This window comes from Alternaria viburni, assembly GCF_023758015.1.
Source record: "Alternaria viburni strain BMP 2772 chromosome Unknown scaffold_9, whole genome shotgun sequence".
NCBI lineage: Eukaryota > Fungi > Ascomycota > Dothideomycetes > Pleosporales > Pleosporaceae > Alternaria > Alternaria viburni.
Window position 1 is genome coordinate 828,799 of NW_026055778.1, and position 20,211 is coordinate 849,009.

The window sequence follows — 20,211 nt, forward strand, 5'->3', positions numbered from 1 at the left end:
ACGGACGATAGTAGGAAGTTGGTTGTAGTACAGCCACAAATTCAGTACGATGTCGATCAAATAAAACCCACTAGAACCGTTGACGACCAGTTACACCACGAAATGATCGACGATAGTCGCGCGAGTATGAAGTAAAGTATTTTTTTCGCTTTTCCCATGCCTCTATCTCTCACCCTACCGCATCCTAACAAGCATCGCCTCAACGCCCTCCAAGCACTTCCTCACCTCCTCTGCCGCCCTCGCTACATACGCGCCATCCACAACCCTATGATCAGCACTCCAGCTAAATACACACTCCTCCCTCTTGATCAGCTCATCATTCTCCCCAAACGCCGGCACTACTCTCGCTTTCCCGATACCCAAAATACCAACTTGAGGTCCAACGATGACAGGTGCCACAGCACCGCCGCCTATGCTACCAATGTTGCTGACTGTAAAGGTTGCACCAGTGAGATCAGCGGATGAGAGCTTGCCAGCGCGTGCTAGCGAGCTGAGGCGTTGGATCTCTTGAGCTAGCGAGGCGATGCTGTGGTTTTGAACGTTCTTGATGACGGGGACGAGGAGGCCCGCCGGCGAATCTACTGCTACGCCGATGTTGTGGCTTCCCTTTAGTATAATTTGTGGCTTGTTCGGGTTCGTCGTAGTGTCGAGATGTGAGTTGAGTAGCGGGAATTGCTGGAGCGTGAGCGATACTGCCTTGATGATGATTGGCAGCGGCGTTATCCGCTCTGGCTTTTCGCGGCCTGTGTTGTACTTTTTGCGGAGCGAAGTGAGGGAGCTGAAGTCTACAGCGTCGGTGTATAGGAAGTGGGGGATGGACAAAGATTTGGTCATCTGCTTGAACATGCCAGACTGGACTGGAGTCAATTGCTTGACTTGGTCCTCCATTTGTTGTGTGATCACAGGGGCCGGGGTCGAGGTTGTCGATGGTGTTGCAGTGGTTTGCTTCATCGATTCAACGTGCCGTTGTACATCGTCTTTGAGCACACGACCCTCCCGTCCTGTGCCTTCTATATCCTCGATTTTGAGCTTGTGCTCCTTAACCATATGTCGCACAGCTGGTGTGGCAAGCGATGCATGCTTTCCCGGCTGTCTTTGTGTTGTAGACGGTTCGGATGGTAGATTCGTGCTTTGACCTGACCCAGGCACGTCTTCAGCCGCAGCCTTTGTGTCATTCCTCCCAAGCTCGATCCCTTGTTCTTGTGGCTCTGTGGAACTTTGCGCTTTTTGTTCTTGGCTGCCGCCGCCTCCAGTAAGTAAGACCTCGTCGTCTTGTTTGCCTGATCCTCCGTTGAGCAGGGCTTCGTCGGCAGGAGAGATGTCGCTTTGAATGTCGATATCTACTAGAGGCTTCTGGAATCAGCTCATATTCGGTAGTACGTTACGGATTTCAAGCTTACCTTTCCAACCTTCGCCATATCATCCGCCTCGTAGTACAACTTCTTGATGATGCCATCGAATCGCGAGGTGATCTGCCGGAGATTAGTCCTCGCCCTGCTTGTATCCTGGACGGCATGTACCTCGACTGATGCTTTATCCGATTGCACTTCGCAGATAGGGTCGAATTGCTCGACGCGCGCGCCGGGCTTCACGAACCATTGGATAACCTGGCATTCGGTAATACCTGGGCACAGCATGATTAGCCGCAGCCACCAGCATCTCTGACTCGCCTACTTACCTTCTCCAATATCCGCCAAAAGGTAAGGCTTGACGACCAATAGCCGTTTTGTCCCCCGGAACCCTCTTCTCTGCTCGTGTATGCGGATGTTTGCATTCCTGGGTGCAGTAATTGACGCGCGGTGGGCGAGGTTTGGGCGCGAAAACACGCGGGATGCTTCTCTGCTTGCGAATGACTTCATGGCGGGCGTGATTTGTGTGCAGATTCTTTCTGTGAAAGAAACATCTTCATGTACTGCCGCCGAGGTTTGGTATTGTGAACGACCAAAGCCGACAGTTACCGCAGCCGATGACACAAGTGGAAGCTGGGGTAAGCCACTAGAGAGCTTGGGGTATAGCGTTTCGCGGGTTAAGGAAACAGGGGTCCGTGTGCACAATCTCGTGGGTACAACGGCACTTAGTCTCACTTTTGGAATGACTGTTATTTTGCAGGTGCATGAGATCAGAAGATTGTTATCATGAAGTGCCGTCTCTGGTCCTCACGAATCTTTGACGAGGAGGCACTAAATACACACCTTGATGAGTAGACTCCTCCAGCAGCCATGAACTATCTGAACATCACGAGGTGTGAGCTTGTACGCAACGATAACGACCTTCATCTAAGCTGTTCCTTATGCAACATACAGGAGCTTCAGTGTATGGCTACGGCTACAACTGCATCGACCTTAGATTGCTACAGCACGTACAAGTATACGTGCTACACCGCTGGCCCCCTCCCGATCCACAGCCTGAAACTACGGAAAGGGCCTCTCCTCTTATCTGTGTTGTTGTACTGGAACCCAGGACCTAGTGTCAACTGATTGGTGTTGAAGTACAGCCATCCATCCAAGATAGCCATAGAATCGGCATGTTGTATCATCGCGTTCCTCACCAACGTCTTTACTACATAGTCGTTCGGTGGAATGAGACCAGATCCTCCAGGCGCATTGCCGTTGACTGTCATGTTGGTTTCAGACTCCAGCGTATCGACGTAGTATATCGCGTTCTGTTCACTCGCTGCGATGTATACTCGGCCGCGATCGTCAGCGGTAAAGCCAGCTTGCTCGGAACCGCATTGGCCTGGATTCTGTACGGCGGCAAGGACCTCAGTGTCTGTCAAACTTTGGTCGACTAGAATCTCCTGAGAGATGTAATAAAAGCGACGAGAGGCTAGAACGCCCCAGTAGAAGTTGCCGGATGCTATGGTTCCGTCAGTAACATGAGCACACATCAGCTCAATTTTACGTACCCAAGGCGATGCCATCTGCGGCAGTCGTGAGATGACCTTTTTGTGTGCCATTCCAGGTGTAGATGAGCTCGCCGCCATATGAACCGACGTACTTCTCGTCTGCTCGAACAACACTCGTATTGCACAGTCTGCGTACCGCATTGCCGTTCTCGAGATCCACCGCTAGTAACGAGCTGTTCTTGCTAGCATCAGTGATGAAAGCATATCCTTCTCGTCCACCCAAAGTCGTATTGACACGCATGTCGTTCATATTCATCCGATGCGACAATAGATCCTGGGGTATCACATAGGTCTGAAGATGCTCTGCCGTCGTCTCATTGAAGCTCATGAGCTTTGCGCCTCCAAACAGCGCATTGGTGTCTGGGCTGGCGTTGGCTGGAATTCCGCTGTCAACCACCCACAGCCTTCCCCGGTCGTCGAGAACAATGTTCTGAACGTTGATGAAGCAGGTTGCCGGATCCTGACCGGCGGTGCAGTTCTGGATAGCTGCATTCGGCCATGGTTCTTCGTCGTTGTACGATGTGCAAACAACCACATTGCTTGGTGTTTGGCCTGAGTTGCGAGGATAAGTCAGGTAGAGGTTGTGCGCGGAATCGACGGCCAGACCGGTGGAGGGCTTTTGGGAGTCGTGGATAGGTTGTAGAGGAGGGCCAACGAGTGTGAAGTCTTGGGGATAGGCACCAATGGTATAACCGGGAGCGAAGGGATGATAGTCTCCTGATGATACCTCAAAATAGTCTGATGCCAATGAGATGGGAGCAAATCCCAACGCCAGTGCTATGAATCTCATCTGGACAGTACAACAACGACCTCGGGACGTCTCAGAGGCTGCAGGGTTTCTGAGGCTATGTTGGGAAATTGTAGCGGGCTGTTGTTCTCACAGTTGTGTCAGTCAAACGTGAAGTCTTACGCCCAGAGATGAAAGAAGTCGAGGAGCTTCACTGAAATAACGTTTAGAGGTCCCATGGTTCCTTCCCGCGTCCGTCTGTTGAGGGGCCCGAGGGAAACTATGACCTCCGCGTGAGCTACGTATCTATTGGTTACCAACCGCTTGGAGACATGGTAAAGTCCAGGTAATCCATGAGGATAAAGAGGGGTACCTGGCTTCCCGGGGATAATGTACGCTGCATGTCGCAATACATTGATTAATGCTGATAGGCATGTACACGTGTAAGCATTGCACGCGGTTGTGAACGCGTGCCATCGGGTTTCCATCTTTGTCGATGCAGGCAATTAGTCCTCAAGCCCAGCAGCAGAACATCGGAAAGTTAAAACAACGCTTGGTGATGAAATGACAACCGGATCGTCCTAAAACTAGTCGCGGGCTGATCGATCGAGATGATGGTGCGGGAATGACGTTTTGGCGCGGAAGGAGAGGGCGCACGACCCTTCGTGATTCGCGACTGCCGAAACGCGTCTGCTAAGGAAGGCACCGCCAGCACTCACAACAAACGACACGGATAGCCATGCGTAGTTCCGATGTCCACCTACGCATTGCAAACGAAGACAATGCTACATTCAGCCTCTGAGACGCCCACGCAGTTGTTACGACTAGCCGCCAAACGCGACGAATCCAAGGCCCAGTTGCCCTCGAAGCAGACAAGAGACTCTCTCTGCGGTCTCGGAGCCTTCACCAAGCCGTTCACGATCAGAGAGCACTCTGGCTCACCGTACAAAAATAAGCCCACCACCTTCAGACCCGTACGAGTAATTGGACGTTCCCAGCTGCCTCTGACCTTCCTCGACATCTCCGCCGACGAGAACTTCGCTCCGAACAGCCTCTTCGCCGCACATATCGATATACTGGAAGATGGAGAATGCGACAGCCAAGACTATGCTGGCCCCAAAATACTCGTCGCACGCTTCGAGGCGAAGAATCTACTATACGCCATAGAGCGAGTGAAGCCACGCGTCTACAGTATCTGCAAGCTTGCGGGCTGGCTCAAAGAGAAAGATGTCACAGACTTGTGGGACCCCAGAAATCTTCAGAGGCTGCAAACACGCCCAGGACCAGAGACGAATGCGGCCGTACACGGAGAATGGTGGCAACAGGCCGCTGTGGAGACACACACTGTGGACCTGCCACCCAGACGAGCGCGAATGACGATGATGCGACCCAAGTTACAACCAGAGATAAAGAGGGAGCATGCACACCAACCGGACCTGGCTTTAGAAGCCCCGAGGAGCGAATATCTGGATACGATTTCCACGGAACTCCCTCTAGAACCCATGCCGGACGCGCCATCGCCACAAGAGCAACTTGCCTCGCTCGTCCAACAATACTTGGATGCAATTTACATGTCCAAAACCTCACTGGCATACCTAGCGAAGGGCCCAATCACTCGAATCCGGAACACGTTTACTTCAGCCGAAGAAGGAGCCCCGCCTACACACGAACTTGTCACATTCTTAAGAACTATGCTGCTAAGTCCAAAGGCCAGCGAGAAGAAGTACCACGAAAAACTACCATCTTTGATTAAAGAGATGCCACCCGGAAGCTACTCGGATGATGAGCACGCCCCGAGTGTCAGCAAGCCGAAGAAGTCGAAGAAAAAGATGAAACTCAATCGGGAGGGTGTATACCCACAGGAGGAGGCATTCGTCAGGAAGTGGTGGCAGTCGGAATTGCCAAGTGGCGACAGTACGGCTCCAGAGACTCTAGACCAGCGTATCAAGAGGCGCATTGGAGATTTGCGGGTTCGCGAGACGCTTGCGCAACTGATTCTCATGCTCGAAATCGTTGCACTAGAGACGCTCTCCACACAAAAACCACCAGAGCAACAAGCCACCGCAGACGGAAGTCAAGCCCAGACCGAGCAGCCGATGCCGAAGAAGCGCAAGAACAAACTTGATGACATCAACCTGCAACTCGATCTGCTGCTGGACAAGCTTTGCATCTGGCATGCTACGGAAGAACTAGGTATACTAGATTTTGATGAAAAGCCGTCACGACAACACGACGGACCCGATGGATCTGGACGAAATAATTCGAACGATCGCCTGCACAGCTTCTGCGTCGAAGTCATTATCCCCTTCTACATCAACCGTTTACCAGAACAGGCGCTCATGGTGAATAAGAAGCTGGGTGGGCCCACACATAGCTTACCGACAAAACGCAAAGCTGGCAGGCCACCACTCACCTCACGCAAATCCGGCAGTTCGAAGGAACCCGAGGCAAAGAAGTCACGGCGATCACTGGCCCGGGTCGCTACCGACAACACGGGACGGACGGCTGAGCGAATAACACCGTCCCTAAGCCGATCTGCGACTGATTCCGCGCTGTTAGATGGCATCAAACGAGAAGGCAGCGAGGTACCTCTCTCAGCCATACCTTTCCGACGCAGTCCATCTAAAAGCGCTCGGCAATCCATGTCCCAGATCCGACATCTGCAGGGTCGTCAAATCGATCTCGCGGAGCCTTCGGCTGCTGCATCAGCTAAGATAAAGCACAAGCAACGTGTGGAGGAAGATCTTCAAGAGGCTATTTTAGCTTTGAAGAAGCCCAACCGTGGACTAGCTGCTGGTGGCTACATTGCCGACATCGAGCAACGTGGTCTCGGTTTGCCCAAACAGTCGAGAAAGCCAACAGTCACTGTGAGGAAGACCATCAGAGACGTTCAGGTGTCAGCGACACCCCGGGCTGGGCGGAGGACGAAGAATTTGGTTGAGCAGACGCCAACCCACCATCACTACGATCCGTTCGTTAGACCTCCCGGGGCGGAAGCGCCCCCCTCCAGCGAGTTCTGCGTGCCGTCCTCTGGAGTCCGCCCACCAGCTACAATGGTGCCGGCAACGGGCCATCGCCACTCGACGGCTCGAAGTCTAGCGCAGTCCGGTATTGCCGAGACACCGTCCAAGGCGCCAAACAGCCTACCATTCTCTACAGACTCGGTTAGGAGGAAGATCTTTGCAACCCCATTGAAGGCGGCGGCGTCTTCTTCTGACGGCAGGGGTTCTGCACAATCACACGTGTTCGAAACTCCTGTCAAACCTACAGGTAGTCCGCCTCCTAATGACGCCCAATTCGCACCTGCTGCGATTGCTGCCACACCTACCAAGCCCGCGTCTGCAACAGCGAATAAGGTTGCACCGATCGCGCTCGCATTCGTAAACAAGCATGATGCTGAGCCATCGATATACGATGCCTTGGGATGGAACGACGATGATGATGGATTTTGATATACTTACGTGAGATCGTTACATATTGATGGCACTGAATTAGCGAGCATACGATTGATTGGCATGCATCGGAGCATTGGGCGGCGTGTACAGCATTCTGGAATTTGCGTTGGCGTACGAGACGATGGTGTAGTTACACGGTTCACGATTCCCCTGGGTAATTACTAAGAGGCCAGCACAGCGCAGTAAGCTCAAATATATGCTATCACACACGTTCCAAGCTCAGGTCGCCGTGTCCCCATAGAGTGCAGACTATGCTTACTTGAAGAGGACAAGCCCGTGGTCAGCGCACGCCTGCGGTGACGATGGCTGGTCTGGGCGACCATGGAACGAAAGAGGAATTCTTTCGCGTGTCTGCGTATCGTGTCCGTGAAGCGTTCCACAGTGTTTCTTTCGGGGAATTGCATGTGCCCGCGACGCGATGCCATAGTGTGATCGTGTGAGGCGACAGGTACCCGCGCCGTGAGGAACCAGGGATCGTCGCTATAGCGTATATTAGAGCCGGCGTCCCTTGCAGTAGACGACTTGGGCCCACGCCGGATAGGAGAGACGGCCACTCACAGCGCAGCGCACCCGTGGCCGCGATGGTAATTTGCCGGGGATCACCAACAGTCGGCCCTTAGCCTATGCCCCTAAAGACGCCTCCAGTTGCCGGCTGGTCCATGCAGCCGTGTGTCCAAAGGCCTAATCACGCTGAAATTATGAAAATCAGAGAGACGCGCCTGGTGTCTCTCACTTCTCGAGTCCTGATTTCCCTGCCCTTACACTGCCCGACTTGGATCACACAGGAAGCTCGCGTCGCCAAACCTCGGACCCCGAACATGCTCAGTACTGCAGCCAAGCTAAGGTAGCCGACCCATTTGGACAACTGCAGTAGCCATGGCTGTCGCTGCAGCTTCCCGTCCTGCGCCCCATGGACAGCGCTCGCCAACCCTCAGCGATGCGGGCATGATCCTCCCCTCGTTCGAGGCCGATTTCGAGCGCGCTGCCTCTCCGCCCGTTGCTGAGCGCCCGCCCTCGCCGTCCGACCTCTATAGGCACGCAAACTCCAGCCGAGTCAGATTAAGTTCCGCACCGCAGGGCCGGCGCCGCGCCTCGCAACAGACGAAATCCCCGTCCCTATCAGCACAGTCCTCGCGCTCCACGCTGCGCAACATGCCCGACTCAGACGCGCCTACTAAGAGTGTGCCTGCCCGTGACGATGCCCTCGCTTCGTCGCCCACCATCCAGAATGCCCTGAGCCGCCACTCACCCAGCACGTGGCACGGGCAAGATCAGCACAAGATCAGCCCTACTTCCAGCTCCGTGTTCAGCGAGGACTTTGAGCACTGGCCGGGGTTCGACAGCCACGACAACTTTGAGGACAGCGGCGTGGATCTCGAGGAGCAAGAAAAGCGCAACCACCACACCCGGGACAGCGACGCCGGCAACGGCATGGGCAGCGAGCGGTGGCACGAGGACCGCACCAGCGGCAGTGACGACGAAGACGACCCGTACTCGTCGGCTGCACTGAGTAGGAGGGCAGAGATAATCCTGGCCAATGCGAAGAAGCGGCTGAACGTATGCGCCTCTTGATGCTGCCACACATCGGACGATTGCTAACGGGAACAGGTCATGGAAGGAAACCTCCGTGGTGCGCGAGAGTCACTGGTCGTCTCACCCACGTTCCACTCGAGAAACACATCCTCTGACTTGACCTCGCATATAGCGGCCAGTCGCGACCGAGACCGACGACTGTATGCTGGCATGGGCCCGATTCCTCCGCGCATCAACTCTTATCGCCAGTCACTCCTCACCCCGAACGGTAGCCCCAGCCATGCACGTGGTTTGAGCGAAACATCGGTGCCACTCCCTTTCACGCCTTCCTACTCGTACCTGACCCGGACTACATCCAACAAGCGCGCATCGAGTGCATTCGGCCATACCAGCGGTCCATGGTCGCCTGAAAGCTACGGCCAGGGGCGTTTCCCCATCAAGGAGTCTCGAAGCGTGGAACATCTCCGCAATCCTCGCTCGACATGGAACAGCAGTGAACGCGAGTATGCTGCAAGATCCGCCTCGAGGAGCTCACGATCCCCAACTGCACTGGAGACTTTGCCGGAGGATGAGGATGGACAGAGGGTGCATCGCTCCACATCTGCAGCCAGTGGTCTCCGCGACCAGATGAACGATCTCAAGGGTAGAATCTCTAGTTTGAAGCTCAAGGCGCAAGAAGACCACCTCCGACGCAGAAGCATACAGAGCCTACGCGCACCGAGCCCCTTTACGTCTTCTGACACATGGCATCCAAGAAGCACACCGACAAACGCTGGCTTGGGCATTACGACAGACCCGTACGAAGAACAGGAGCGACCCTTGACCGCCACTACCACCAACTCCCAGAAGCACGGCGAGAAGCTAGTGACGCACTTCAGCAAACTAAACGGGACCAACGGACACGCGTACTCTGTCCAACCATACGACCAGGCCGAGGCTGAATCAAACGATCCGGAAGCATATGAAGACGAAGATGCGGACGAGACAGAGGAGTCAGACTTCGTCTCGGTCAGTGGAGATGACGTCCCCGACCCGGAGAGTGTATACGAGGACGCCGTCTACGAGATGCCTACCACTGAGCGACACGAGGACCGTGTAGATGCGTTCGACTACGAGACCTTCTTCTTGCACAGTGCAATGGGCACCTACAGCGTGGAAGATCGCCGATCGAGTACTAGTTCGGGCTCCTCTGCCGCAACTACGCGGCCCGTGACAGCTGTCCAGACAACGGATGAACTCGGCATTGGCGAGAAGAGAGCGTCATTCCATCAGCGGAATCCCAGCGTTGACTCAGTCTCCACCGTAGCCACGTTCGCGACTGCAGCTGAAGAACAGAACGACGACGAAGAGGAAGAGAACGAGCAGATGGATCAGTTCTCTCAGCAGATACTATCCAACCAGAACCGATCTGTCTCGCGCCCAGGGACACAGAACGGCCTCCTCTCTCTGCGTTCTGATTCAGCAATCAACATGCGACGCGCCAATGGCTCCTCTCCATCGCAGAGGTCACTATCGCGTGGCTCGTCTTCACCCGGAGAGCTCGCCAGCGGACTCCAAACCTCGAGGATATACTCCATCCTTACAGAAGGCTCCAGAGACGAGCCACGGGTGGCACTCAGCGAGGAAGAGACGCAGCTCATATACGGCCTTGCTGCGAGTATCCAGAACGTGTGCTCCAACCTGCAGCACACCTACGGCGATGCCTACGAACGCAAGGCATGGCGACGAAGACTTGACGAAGCCCGCAAAATACTTAATGGCGAGGGCGAGGATGGTGCCGATGACCAGTCCTTCTAATGCTCCGCAGTTAGCCCTCGAACTTTCCTTTCTCAGACTTACGGTAATGTCTAACTCGACTGTAGCGGTTTAGCGTCACTCGTTTCCACCTTTTACGAGCTTACTCCCTATCATGTGTAATTTGGGACATTCCCCACTTTCTTTTCGACTTCACCATTTCCTTTGCTTTGGCAGATTTGCAGTATCATTTTTTGTAGGAGGTCACGACTTTGGAACTATAGATAATTTCTCTTATGTGTATTGATACCCGGGAGGCAGCGGCGGGGTCACAGGACTCCGGTGTATGTGGACACGTTTTTTGTTCACGCGTTTGCAAGTACTTCTTAGCTCTAGAATCTAACATGCCCGTCATCCATGTACGTAGGGCTGCGAGAACCAATCTACCGATCTACCAACCCAGCACGTTGGGCCTGACCGAGTGTCAAAGTCATGCCAGCGCCCGTGTCTAGAAAGCCGTCAGAAGACGGTGGAACGACGGGGTGGAGTCGGCGCGAGATTTACCCCTCCCGAGGCTGTCACGAACCTAGATCCATGGGAGGATTGCCTCCAAGTTTGGGGAGAGCGCCCCACCAAACACCGTCACGAAGCCACTGCATGCATGCAAAATACAGTCTGCTGTGCGTTGTTCATGTACCATCGTGGACAACGAGGAGCGACGGCAGGCCTAATGCACGTCTGCGACGCGTGCAGGTTTGCCGCGCTCAGCGATGGAGCGCGATGTGTGCCGGCAGCGCGCTACGATTGGATCGCGCACGGCAACGCTGGACTGGCGGTGTAGGCGTCGGCCGTGGTAACCACTGCAACTGAAGGCTGCCAACAGCACGGATACCCACTAGAGCCTCCGCAATTGGCCCACCGCGGCGTGGCTGGGGGCGTGCTAGACAGAGAGGGATGGTTCCGGAGGGCCATGCGCTGAACTGAAGCACAACATTGAATTATCCACACGACAGGCTCATGCAATGCGCCCCGGCTCTAACCCTAAAATTTTGCCCAGCGGAATAACTCCAACCTGCCGCCCGCACCGCGCATCGACGTTTCCCTGCGTCTGATCGCATCGACACATCTCACGATAGCTGGGCCAACCCTCTGCTCAGCACCCGCCGCCGCCCACAGCTCCGGCCGCATACCCCTCGACGAGCCACCCCTCATTTTTCGACATCTCGCCTGCGGCTGGTCCGGGCGCGTGTGTGACGAAGGTGGATGAAACGAACCGCAAGCTCCAACCGGCTTGGTGCGCGCAACGACTAAAGCCTATTCGACCCCGATAACGATTGGCGTTGCGGAAACACATCCATACACACCACACAGTCCTTGTGACCACTCGCGACGCCTGCTCCCCTGCTTTCGCCTCTGACGCTCACTGAATCTGAATCTGCGCGGCGCCCGTCTCCTGCATACTCCGTGCACTCTGTACCTGCTGCGACCGCGACTGTCTTATTCGACCTGTGCCGATCGCCGCGTCTTGGAGTTCTAATATTTGGCCCGTGTAATCTGCGACGGATTGCATCACCATCGTCACCTGTTGAGGGCCGCATTCCTGCCCTCGTGTACTACTAGAGCTCGCCGCATCGAGACCCTGCAGCAGCAGACCAGCACCGCGAAGGAAGTCACGCTGCACCAGCCCGCCCCCGTACCGTATACGAAAACACCTGCCGCCCGCGCAATTGCAACCTCGCCGCTCCACGCTCGCGGTTTCGCACGAGCGCTCATGTGCCTACCTCCGCCCTGCTCCTTCTATTTGCGCGTCTCACACTCGCACAATGTCTCCTGTCAGCTCTCGTCGCGCCGTCGCCGCCGCGCCATCTGCGAGACCAAGGACCCTGCCGCTTTCGAGGACTGGATCGGCTGAACAGGGTTGGGACAGAAAGAGTCGGAACATGCAATCCGAGGATGTTTGCAGCTACACCGCCGGAAACACATCAGCATGGGAGTCTGAGAATGACTGGCCCATTGCTGAGTTGATAGCGGACATGTACCAGGCGCTGGATCGGCTGGAATGCCCCAGTGCTGGTCACAAGAGTTCGAGTAGAGGTTTTATCTCGGTACGACGACACTGCTTTGTTTGGTCTCTTGCCCATGTTTGGTGCACGATTACCCACGCTCCCTGCCAACTGCTTTCCGCATTGTTTAACTCCTGGTTCAACTTCTAACAACTATTCAGCGGCCTAATCCCATGACCCAGCGGTCGCGGTTTCCTCCATCAACCCTCGAGTCCTTCCCGGAGTCATGGAGTCCAGCCCCACGAAATTATGGATCCCCACCACCCTCGTACGATGAATCTATTGCAGATATGCCCCCAGACTATACATCCACCGATGCGCTAGCCTATGCAAAAACGCCTGATTACTTACCGTTTCCTTCTTTCCGCGCATCATCACGTTCTAGTGTTCGAAATGGTTTGCGCAAACGCAATGCTTCGTCTCCAACAACTTCATTCTTCCTTGATGTGAAATCTCCATATGTGGACATCGATTTTGGCTACAGTGAGACAGGCATCAAATCGCACGCGAAGAAGAAGGCCAAGGCAGCGGCCAAGGCTAAACCTGCAGCTGCAGCTACACCAGCAGACGAAGGCAAGAAGGAAGACGAAGCCGCTGGTGGTGGCGATGGTGGGGGTGACCCGCCTGCAGATAGCGGGGCTGGAGGCGATGGTGGCGACGGGGATAAGGGGAAGAAAAAGACCAAGAAGGAGAAGGAGGAAGAGGAGCGCTTGAAGAAAGAGGAGGAGGAGCGTTTGCAAAAGGAGGAGGAAGAGCGCCTGCAAAAGGAGGAAGAGGAGCGGTTGGCGAAAGAGGAGGAAGAGCGTCTGGCAAAGGAGGCTGAAGAAGAGGCCGAGCGCAAGAAGAAGGAAGAGGAAGAAGCGGCAGCTGCAGCCGCAGCGAAACCATCGATACTAAAAGCTACAGCTGACTTGAGTTGGGGAAAGGAGCCAGCAGCAGATGACTGGGCCTCGTTTGGTGCGGCCGCTCCCGGCAAGAAGAAGAAGGGCAAAAAGGGGAAGGTGTGTCATTTCGGCTTTTTAGTTACACATAGCAGCACGCTAACTCACGATAGACGGCCGAGCCCGCACCCCCGCCTCCTCCTGATCCTCCAGCGGAACCGCCGACAACATTCGACGATATTAACCTGGACGAAGCAAGTGCGCCAAAGATTGACATGAATTTCAGTGACACGGGCGCATCAAAATCTGGATTTGGACTTCCCGGGCTTGGCAACTGGACCTCCGGCTGGGGCTCATCGAACAAAGACGCGACTGCAGAAGGCGACAACCCTTGGGGCTCAGATAAAAAGAAGAAGGAGGACGGATTCGATTTCGATTTTGACGCGTTCAAGAGTCCCCCGGCTGAGGACAAACCTGCTGATGATGATGGCTGGGGCGGTTTACTCGCTTCCAAAACCAAGAAGAAGAGCAAGAAAGGGGCTCTGATTGATGACAGTGTGCCAGAGGTACCTCCGCCGCCGCCAGAGCCTGAGAAGAAAGAGGAAGACGATTCATGGGGTGCATTCAGCTTTGGCGCCACCAAGGACAAGAAGAAAAAGAAGAAGGGCGCAATTGAAGAAGAGCCCCCGCCACCTGAGCCAGAACCAGAACCAGTCGTCGAGGCTGAGCCATCGCCTGCCAAAGAGGAGGACCCATGGGGTGGTGGTTGGGGAGCGGCTGCTGCTGCTGGCACCAAGAAGAAGAAAGGTAAGAAGGGAGCCAAGGAAGAACCTCCACCTCCCGAGCCGGAAGCCGAACCTGAACCGGTACCTGAGCCAGAGCCAGAGCCGGAGCCCCCGAAAGAACCAGAGCCGGTCGTGGATCCTTACGCAGGACTCAGCAAGTCGCAGGCGAAGAAGCTCAAAACCAAGTTGGACAAAGAGGCTAAGCAGAAAGAGGAAGAAGATGCCAAGCGCGCGAAAGAGGAGGAGGAAGCTGCTGAGATCAGGCGGCAGGAAGAGGAAGAGGCAGAACGCATACGCTTAGAAGAGGAGGAAGCCGAGCTGAAGAAGATGGAGGAAGAGGAAGCCGCCGCTGCTGCTGCTGAAGCCGAGAAGGCTAAGCAGAAAGACGACACCTGGGGTGATTGGGGTGGTGCAGCTCCGACAACTACCAAGAAGAAGAAGAAGGGCAAGAAAGGTGCAGAGGAAGAAATCCCGCCACCGCCACCACCCCCTCCTGAGCCTGAAGCTGAGTCTGAGCCCGCCCCGGTTGAGGAGAGACCAGTTGATCCGTGGGATGATTGGGGCTCAACACCCCCTGCTGCTGTCAAGAAAATGAAGAAGAGCAAGAAGGGTGTGCTTATCGAACCTGTCATCGAAGAGCCGCCGCCACCACCGGAACCGGAGCCTGAGCCGGCACAAGAGGACGAAAAGGGCACCGACTGGGGCCTGAGTTCGATATGGGGCGGAGGAAAGAAGAAGAAGAAGAGCAGTAAATCCGTCGAACTGGACTCGCTTCCCGCACCTAGCCCAGAGCCCATCATCGAAGAACTCGCTTCCGTTCACCAGCCCGAAGACGTCGAAGAGCCCAAGGAAGACGAATCCGACGATTGGGGCGCGCCATCTTGGAGCAAGAAGAAGAACAAGGACCCAAAGAAGGATGCACCAGAAGAAGTCATCGAGGATACCAGTACACCCGTTCAGAAACCCGACGAGGATGATCCTTGGGGAAGCGCAGCCTTCAACATCGGCAAGAAGTCAAAGAAGAGCAAGAAGGGCCTAGTTCCACCGAACGTGCCGACACCGCCGGGAGAATTCGAGTCAGAGTTTCCGGCGCCGAAAGAAATCGAAGCGCCTCCACCGGCCGAAGACGAAGACATCTGGGGTGCTCCTGCTACTGTCACCAAGAAGAAGAAGAGTAAGACTGTCAGTAGTCTGCTCAGCAAATTCGAACCCGAGAGCTCTCCGCCAAAATCGACAAACGATACTTTCGAGGATCTTATCTCGCTCGACGACCCACCGCCACCGCCCCCTGAGCCAGAACCAGTAGTGGAAGAAGCTCCAGCGCCAGTCGAGGAGAAAAAGAAGAGCAAGAAAGAGAAAGAGTCGAAGTCGAGCAGCATCTGGGGCTCTCTCAGCGGCTCCAAGAAGCCGAAGAACGAAACGCCTACAGAAAAAAGAGTGCGAGAGAGGAAGGAGAGGAAGGAACGAGAAGAGCAGGAGCGTCTGGAGAAAGAGGCTGCTGAGAAAGAGGAGGAAGAGCGCCTGGCCCGCGAAGCTGAAGAGGCGGCGGCTGAACAGGCGCGTATTGAGGCCGAAGAAGCTGAGGCGGCACGTATATTGGCAGAGGAAGAGGAAGAGAGGAAGAGGAAAGAAGAGGAGTCAGCAGCCTCAAAACTGGCAGGTTGGGGCGCCAGCATTTGGGGCTCTTCAAAGAAGAAGACGGAAACCCCAAGGGAGAGAAGAGCCCGCGAGAAGAAAGAGGAGGAAGAACGCTTGGCGAAAGAAGCTGCCGAACAAGCAGAGAAGGAGCGTCTCGAGCAAGAAGAACAGGAACGTCTTCAGCGCGAAGAAGAGGAGCGCCTAGAACAGGAGCGCATCGAGCGTGAAGAGCAGGAGCGTATCGAAGCAGAAGAAGCTGAGCGTGCTGCTGAAGAAGAACGACTCCGCATCGAAGCTGAGGAGGCTGAGAGAGCTCGCATAGCTGCAGAAGAGGAAGAAGCGCGTCGCATAGCTGAGGAAGAAGCTAAAGCAAGTTCCGGATGGGGCATGTTTGGCTTAGGGAAGAAAAAGGAGTCGAGCAAGGCGAAGCGTGAGCGGGAGGCCAAGGAGAAGAAGGCGGCTGAAGAAAAAGAACGGCTGGAGCGTGAAGCCAGAGAAGCTGCTGAAGCTGAAGCAGCTGCCGCGGCCGAGGCCGAGGCCGCTGAAGCCGCCGAGGCGGAGAGGGTTGCGAAGGAGGCGGAAGAGGCCGAGTTTGCTCGTATTGCTGCTGAGCAGGATATGGTACTCGAGCCTGAACCAGCCCCGAAAGAAAAGAAGAAGAAAAAGAAGAGAGGCGTTGTTGAAGAACTTCCACCGCCTCCGCCGCCCCCACCCGCCGAGCCTACGAATGACGACGAACTGTTCGATCTGATCAAGGATGAAGACGCAGGTGATCTCTTGGCCGAGCTCGAAAAGCCTACCAGGAAGGAGGAGAAGGAAGCAGCTAGCGGTTGGGGCAGTGCGTGGGGTATCTCTCTGCGCAAGACCAAGCCTGAAGCACCAAAGCCCAGCATCTGGGACGAACCAGAACCCGAGCCAGAGCCGGAGCCAGAACCCGAGGTCGAGGAACCTGAGCCGGAGCCGGAGCCAGAGCCAGAAGCTGAACCAGAGCCGGAGCCGGAGCCTGAACCAGAGCCTGTCAAACTCACCCCCAAGGAGGAGCGAAGGCTCAAAAAGTCCAAGAAGCATCGGCATGTGGAACCAGAGCCAGAGCCGGAACCAGCCCCAGAGCCAGAGGTTGAAGAGGCCCCTCCAGAGCCAGAACCTGAGCCAGAGCCAGAGGTGGTCGTCGTTGAAAAGCCCAAGAAGAAGCTGTCCTCCAAGGAAAAGAAGAAGCTGGAAGAGGAGAAACTCAAGGAGGAGAAACGGCTGAAGAAGTTAAAGAAGGCTGGGAAGTTAGTCGAAGCTCCTATTGTGATTCCTGAACCCGATCCAGAGCCTGAAGTACCTGCCGAGAGATCCCCTCCTGCACCTGGTGCATTCCCTGACGACGAGGGCGATACGATGGACTTCCATGACGCAGAGGACGCAGCGCCGCCAGAAGAGCCGGAACCAGAGCCTGAACCTGAACCAGCCGCCGAACCGGAACCTGAGCCTGAACCAGCACCGGTGCCTGGACCTTCTATTCTTTCGGAGCTGAAGAAGTTGAAGAAGACGAAGAAGAGCAGCAAATCGAGAGGGTTCAGTTTCGATGACCCGCCGCCGCCGCCGCCTCCTGAGCCAGAAGCAATCGTCGAGGAACCTGAGCCTGAGCCTGAGCCGCAAGCTGAACCTGAGCCTGAACCCGAAGCTGAACCAGAACCGGAACCGGAGCCAGAGCCAGAGCCAGAGCCAGAGCCAGAGCCAGAGCCTGTCAAACTCACCCCCAAGGAAGAGCGGAGACTCAAGAAGTCCAAGAAGAGTAGCAAGACAAGGACACGTCAGCCAGAACCAGAACCAGAGCCCGAGCCAGAACCCATTATCGAAGAAGCGCCTGAAGAGGCAGACCCTGACATGGACGACGACGAGGAAGCTCCCGAAAAACTTCCTACACCACCTCCAGAAGTTGCGCCTGAGCCCCCGTCGGAATCTCCAAGAAAAGAGCGTGTCAAGCTAGGTCGCAGCGCTACCACGGCCGCTGGAGGATGGGGCTTATTTGGTGCGGCCAAGACTAAGACCAGAAGGGTGTCTGGTGGTGAAGACGGCGCCGGCCTTCCCGATCGCACAAAGTCTGTACGAACCTCGTCCACTCGGGACAATGACATCAAGTCACGCTCATCAGGCTCGGACAAGGTGCACTCATCCAAGCCAACGGTTTCACGGTCCAAGACGGCCCGCGCTGGTACTGGGCTAGGTGCCATGTTTGGTGTTGCTCCGCCCCCGCCTTCACGATCAAAGTCACATCGCACACCCAAGACGACGTCGCGCCGACCCTCCATCGACCAGGACGCTGCTATGATGTCGCCACCACAAACAGATACTGACGCAAGGGTCTCTTCAAAGGCCGCCAAGGTCATGGGCATGAAAAGCTCGTCGCGCAGGACCAGCACTCGGGACGCCAGAGATAAGGGCTTCCGTCGAGGTGAGCCGTTCCCCGCTAAGCACGATGCGCCTGTCATTGGCCGGCGCAGCCGTAAGCAAACATTCGAAGCTAACCCTATGGCAGCTGTTCCAGACCCGTATCCTATTGACGACGACCAAGATCTTGACGATGAGTCTCCTCCCCCAGCTTCTCGTCCAGAGCCATCGCGTCGCAAATCCAAGCGCGACTCTGCGCAACCCCTTGAACCCTTGACTGCACCGCCTAGCGCTGACGATCCCATCGTCGTCGACCCCATGGACCTGGACCCTGCCCCAGCTGAGGCTGAGCGGCCCCGCCGCGAACGTGAGCGGGAGCGACCTCGTCGTGCGCGCGGCAACTCGGATGCCATGGGCACGCTTGCTGGTGTCGCAGGTACTGCTGCTGCTGTGAAGGGCTTCAAGGGAATGTTTGGCCTTGGTCGCAAGAAGGCTGCGCCGGAAGAGGCACCCCGCGAGCGCCGCCGGACCGCCTACGAGACCGAAGACGAGCGCAGACATCGCAAGCGATCGACAACCCGCGGAGGCGCAACAGAGGATGAGGCGAAGCGGCTGCGACACGAGCGCCGCAGTCTGCGCCATCCACCTCCTGAGGACGTTATGATGTCAGGCGCAAACGGCACCCCTGAGGACTACGATGCTGAGCGAGAGGCTCGACGAGCTGAGCGTAGATCCAAACGCGATGGAGACAAAGGAGCCCGGCGCGCTGAGCTTGAAGAGGCAGAGGCCAAAGCAGAGCGCCGTCGCGAACGTGAGCGCGAGAACGAGCGTGCGACTCTTGCGGAGAAGAAGGCCCGTCAGATGGCTGAGTTGGAGCGTCGCAACCAGGAGGCCGAGGAACAACTGCGTCGCATGGCCGAGAAGGAGGAGCGGAAGAAGGCACGAGGCGAGCGCAAACCGCCCTCCGACGAACGAGAGCGCGAGAAGCGTTCTTCGCGCCGCAAAGACAAGGACCGCGAAGAGCCCCGCCCAAAGACCGAACGCCGTCGAACAGTGCACGTAGACGAAGACGCAGAACGTCGCCGTCGTCACGAAGAGCGCCGCGCCGCCAGACGCAACTCCGAATACCCCGTCGCAGCCAGCGGCGAGCCCATCACCGACTACTTCGACGAACGCAACGGCGGGGCCCGCAAACACCGCAGCTCGCGCCAGGCCCGCGACGAGGAAGAAAACATGCCGTACAGCAACAACAAGAGCGGCGACAAGACCTCGTCGTGGGTGGAATCCCTCTCCAACGAGCCACCCCTCCCTCCCCCCATCTCCGAAACCGTCCTCGACCCCGCCCCCGGCGCGCGCGAGACCCCCGAGGAAGACGAAGAAACTTTTTCGCAAGACGAAGACATCCGCCTGCGCATCGCCGGCCGCAAGGGACCCAAGCGCGATAAAGAACGTGCGGAGCGCCGGAAGGCAGAGGACAAGGAGCGCGACCGCGATAGGACGCACAAGCACAGTCGCCGGGCTACACACTATGAAGGCATGAAGACGGTTGACGACGACAGAGAGCGCAAGAGGGCGTCCCGCCGCACAAGCTACGTGCCTGCGTATGAAGAGCCGCCTGTTAGGACTTGGGATGGCAGACCGGCTGTTGATGGCGGTGCCCCGGCTGTCAAGAGGGGAAGCTGGTTTAAGAAGATGTTCTAAGCCGCGCCCTTCTTCTCTTTTTCTTCTTGCTCACAACTTTTTGGTTAACGATGGACTTTTGGTTTACGATGTAATATGGGTTTTACGAAAGATTATCTTGGTGGAGCCTGTTTGGTATTTTGGGATGATGACAGCGAAGCGACAGCGTGGTTTGGATCTCTTGCTTGATTAGCATTGCGTGGCGCTTTTTGATTCGTTCTCTCGATCTTTTCTTGTCTACTTTACTTACTTACTTTACTTCATGAGAACTACTTTATCTTCTTCGTTACATCCTTCTATCTTGTTTTAGCACCTTCCAGCGGCACTGCCTTTCTGTGATATCCTGGTTTAGGTTTCTGTGGGTATTCACTGGACAGGAGGGTGGATGGAATGTGTAGGAAAGTCAGATAGATACCCCCTCTCTTTTAGTAGTT

At 55.9% G+C, this 20,211-nt stretch overlaps 5 protein-coding genes across 5 annotated transcripts; 3 read left to right on the forward strand and 2 right to left on the reverse strand.

Annotated features, from left to right (window-relative positions):
* Positions 1 to 174: 174 nt before the first annotated feature.
* J4E79_005177 (uncharacterized protein) lies at positions 175 to 1,859 on the reverse strand (the record flags this gene model as incomplete). Its single annotated transcript, XM_049354055.1, has 4 exons — positions 175 to 1,353; positions 1,401 to 1,472; positions 1,521 to 1,624; positions 1,679 to 1,859. 4 exons carry the CDS (start codon positions 1,857 to 1,859, stop codon positions 175 to 177), a joined length of 1,536 nt encoding a protein of 511 aa, XP_049211675.1.
* A 515-nt stretch (positions 1,860 to 2,374) lies between these two features.
* On the reverse strand, positions 2,375 to 3,695 carry J4E79_005178 (uncharacterized protein; the record flags this gene model as incomplete). Its single annotated transcript, XM_049354056.1, has 2 exons — positions 2,375 to 2,856; positions 2,906 to 3,695. 2 exons carry the CDS (start codon positions 3,693 to 3,695, stop codon positions 2,375 to 2,377), a joined length of 1,272 nt encoding a protein of 423 aa, XP_049211676.1.
* Positions 3,696 to 4,414: 719 nt separating this feature from the next.
* J4E79_005179 (uncharacterized protein) lies at positions 4,415 to 7,084 on the forward strand (the record flags this gene model as incomplete). The annotated part of the gene is made up of 1 exon (XM_049354057.1): positions 4,415 to 7,084. The coding sequence occupies one exon, from the start codon at positions 4,415 to 4,417 to the stop codon at positions 7,082 to 7,084; it is 2,670 nt and encodes an 889-aa protein (XP_049211677.1).
* Positions 7,085 to 7,963: 879 nt separating this feature from the next.
* On the forward strand, positions 7,964 to 10,417 carry J4E79_005180 (uncharacterized protein; the record flags this gene model as incomplete). The annotated part of the gene is made up of 2 exons (XM_049354058.1): positions 7,964 to 8,644; positions 8,696 to 10,417. 2 exons carry the CDS (start codon positions 7,964 to 7,966, stop codon positions 10,415 to 10,417), a joined length of 2,403 nt encoding a protein of 800 aa, XP_049211678.1.
* Positions 10,418 to 12,177: 1,760 nt separating this feature from the next.
* Positions 12,178 to 19,798, forward strand: J4E79_005181 (uncharacterized protein; the record flags this gene model as incomplete). The annotated part of the gene is made up of 3 exons (XM_049354059.1): positions 12,178 to 12,442; positions 12,910 to 13,418; positions 13,472 to 19,798. 3 exons carry the CDS (start codon positions 12,178 to 12,180, stop codon positions 19,796 to 19,798), a joined length of 7,101 nt encoding a protein of 2,366 aa, XP_049211679.1.
* Between the last annotated feature and the right edge of the window lie 413 nt (positions 19,799 to 20,211).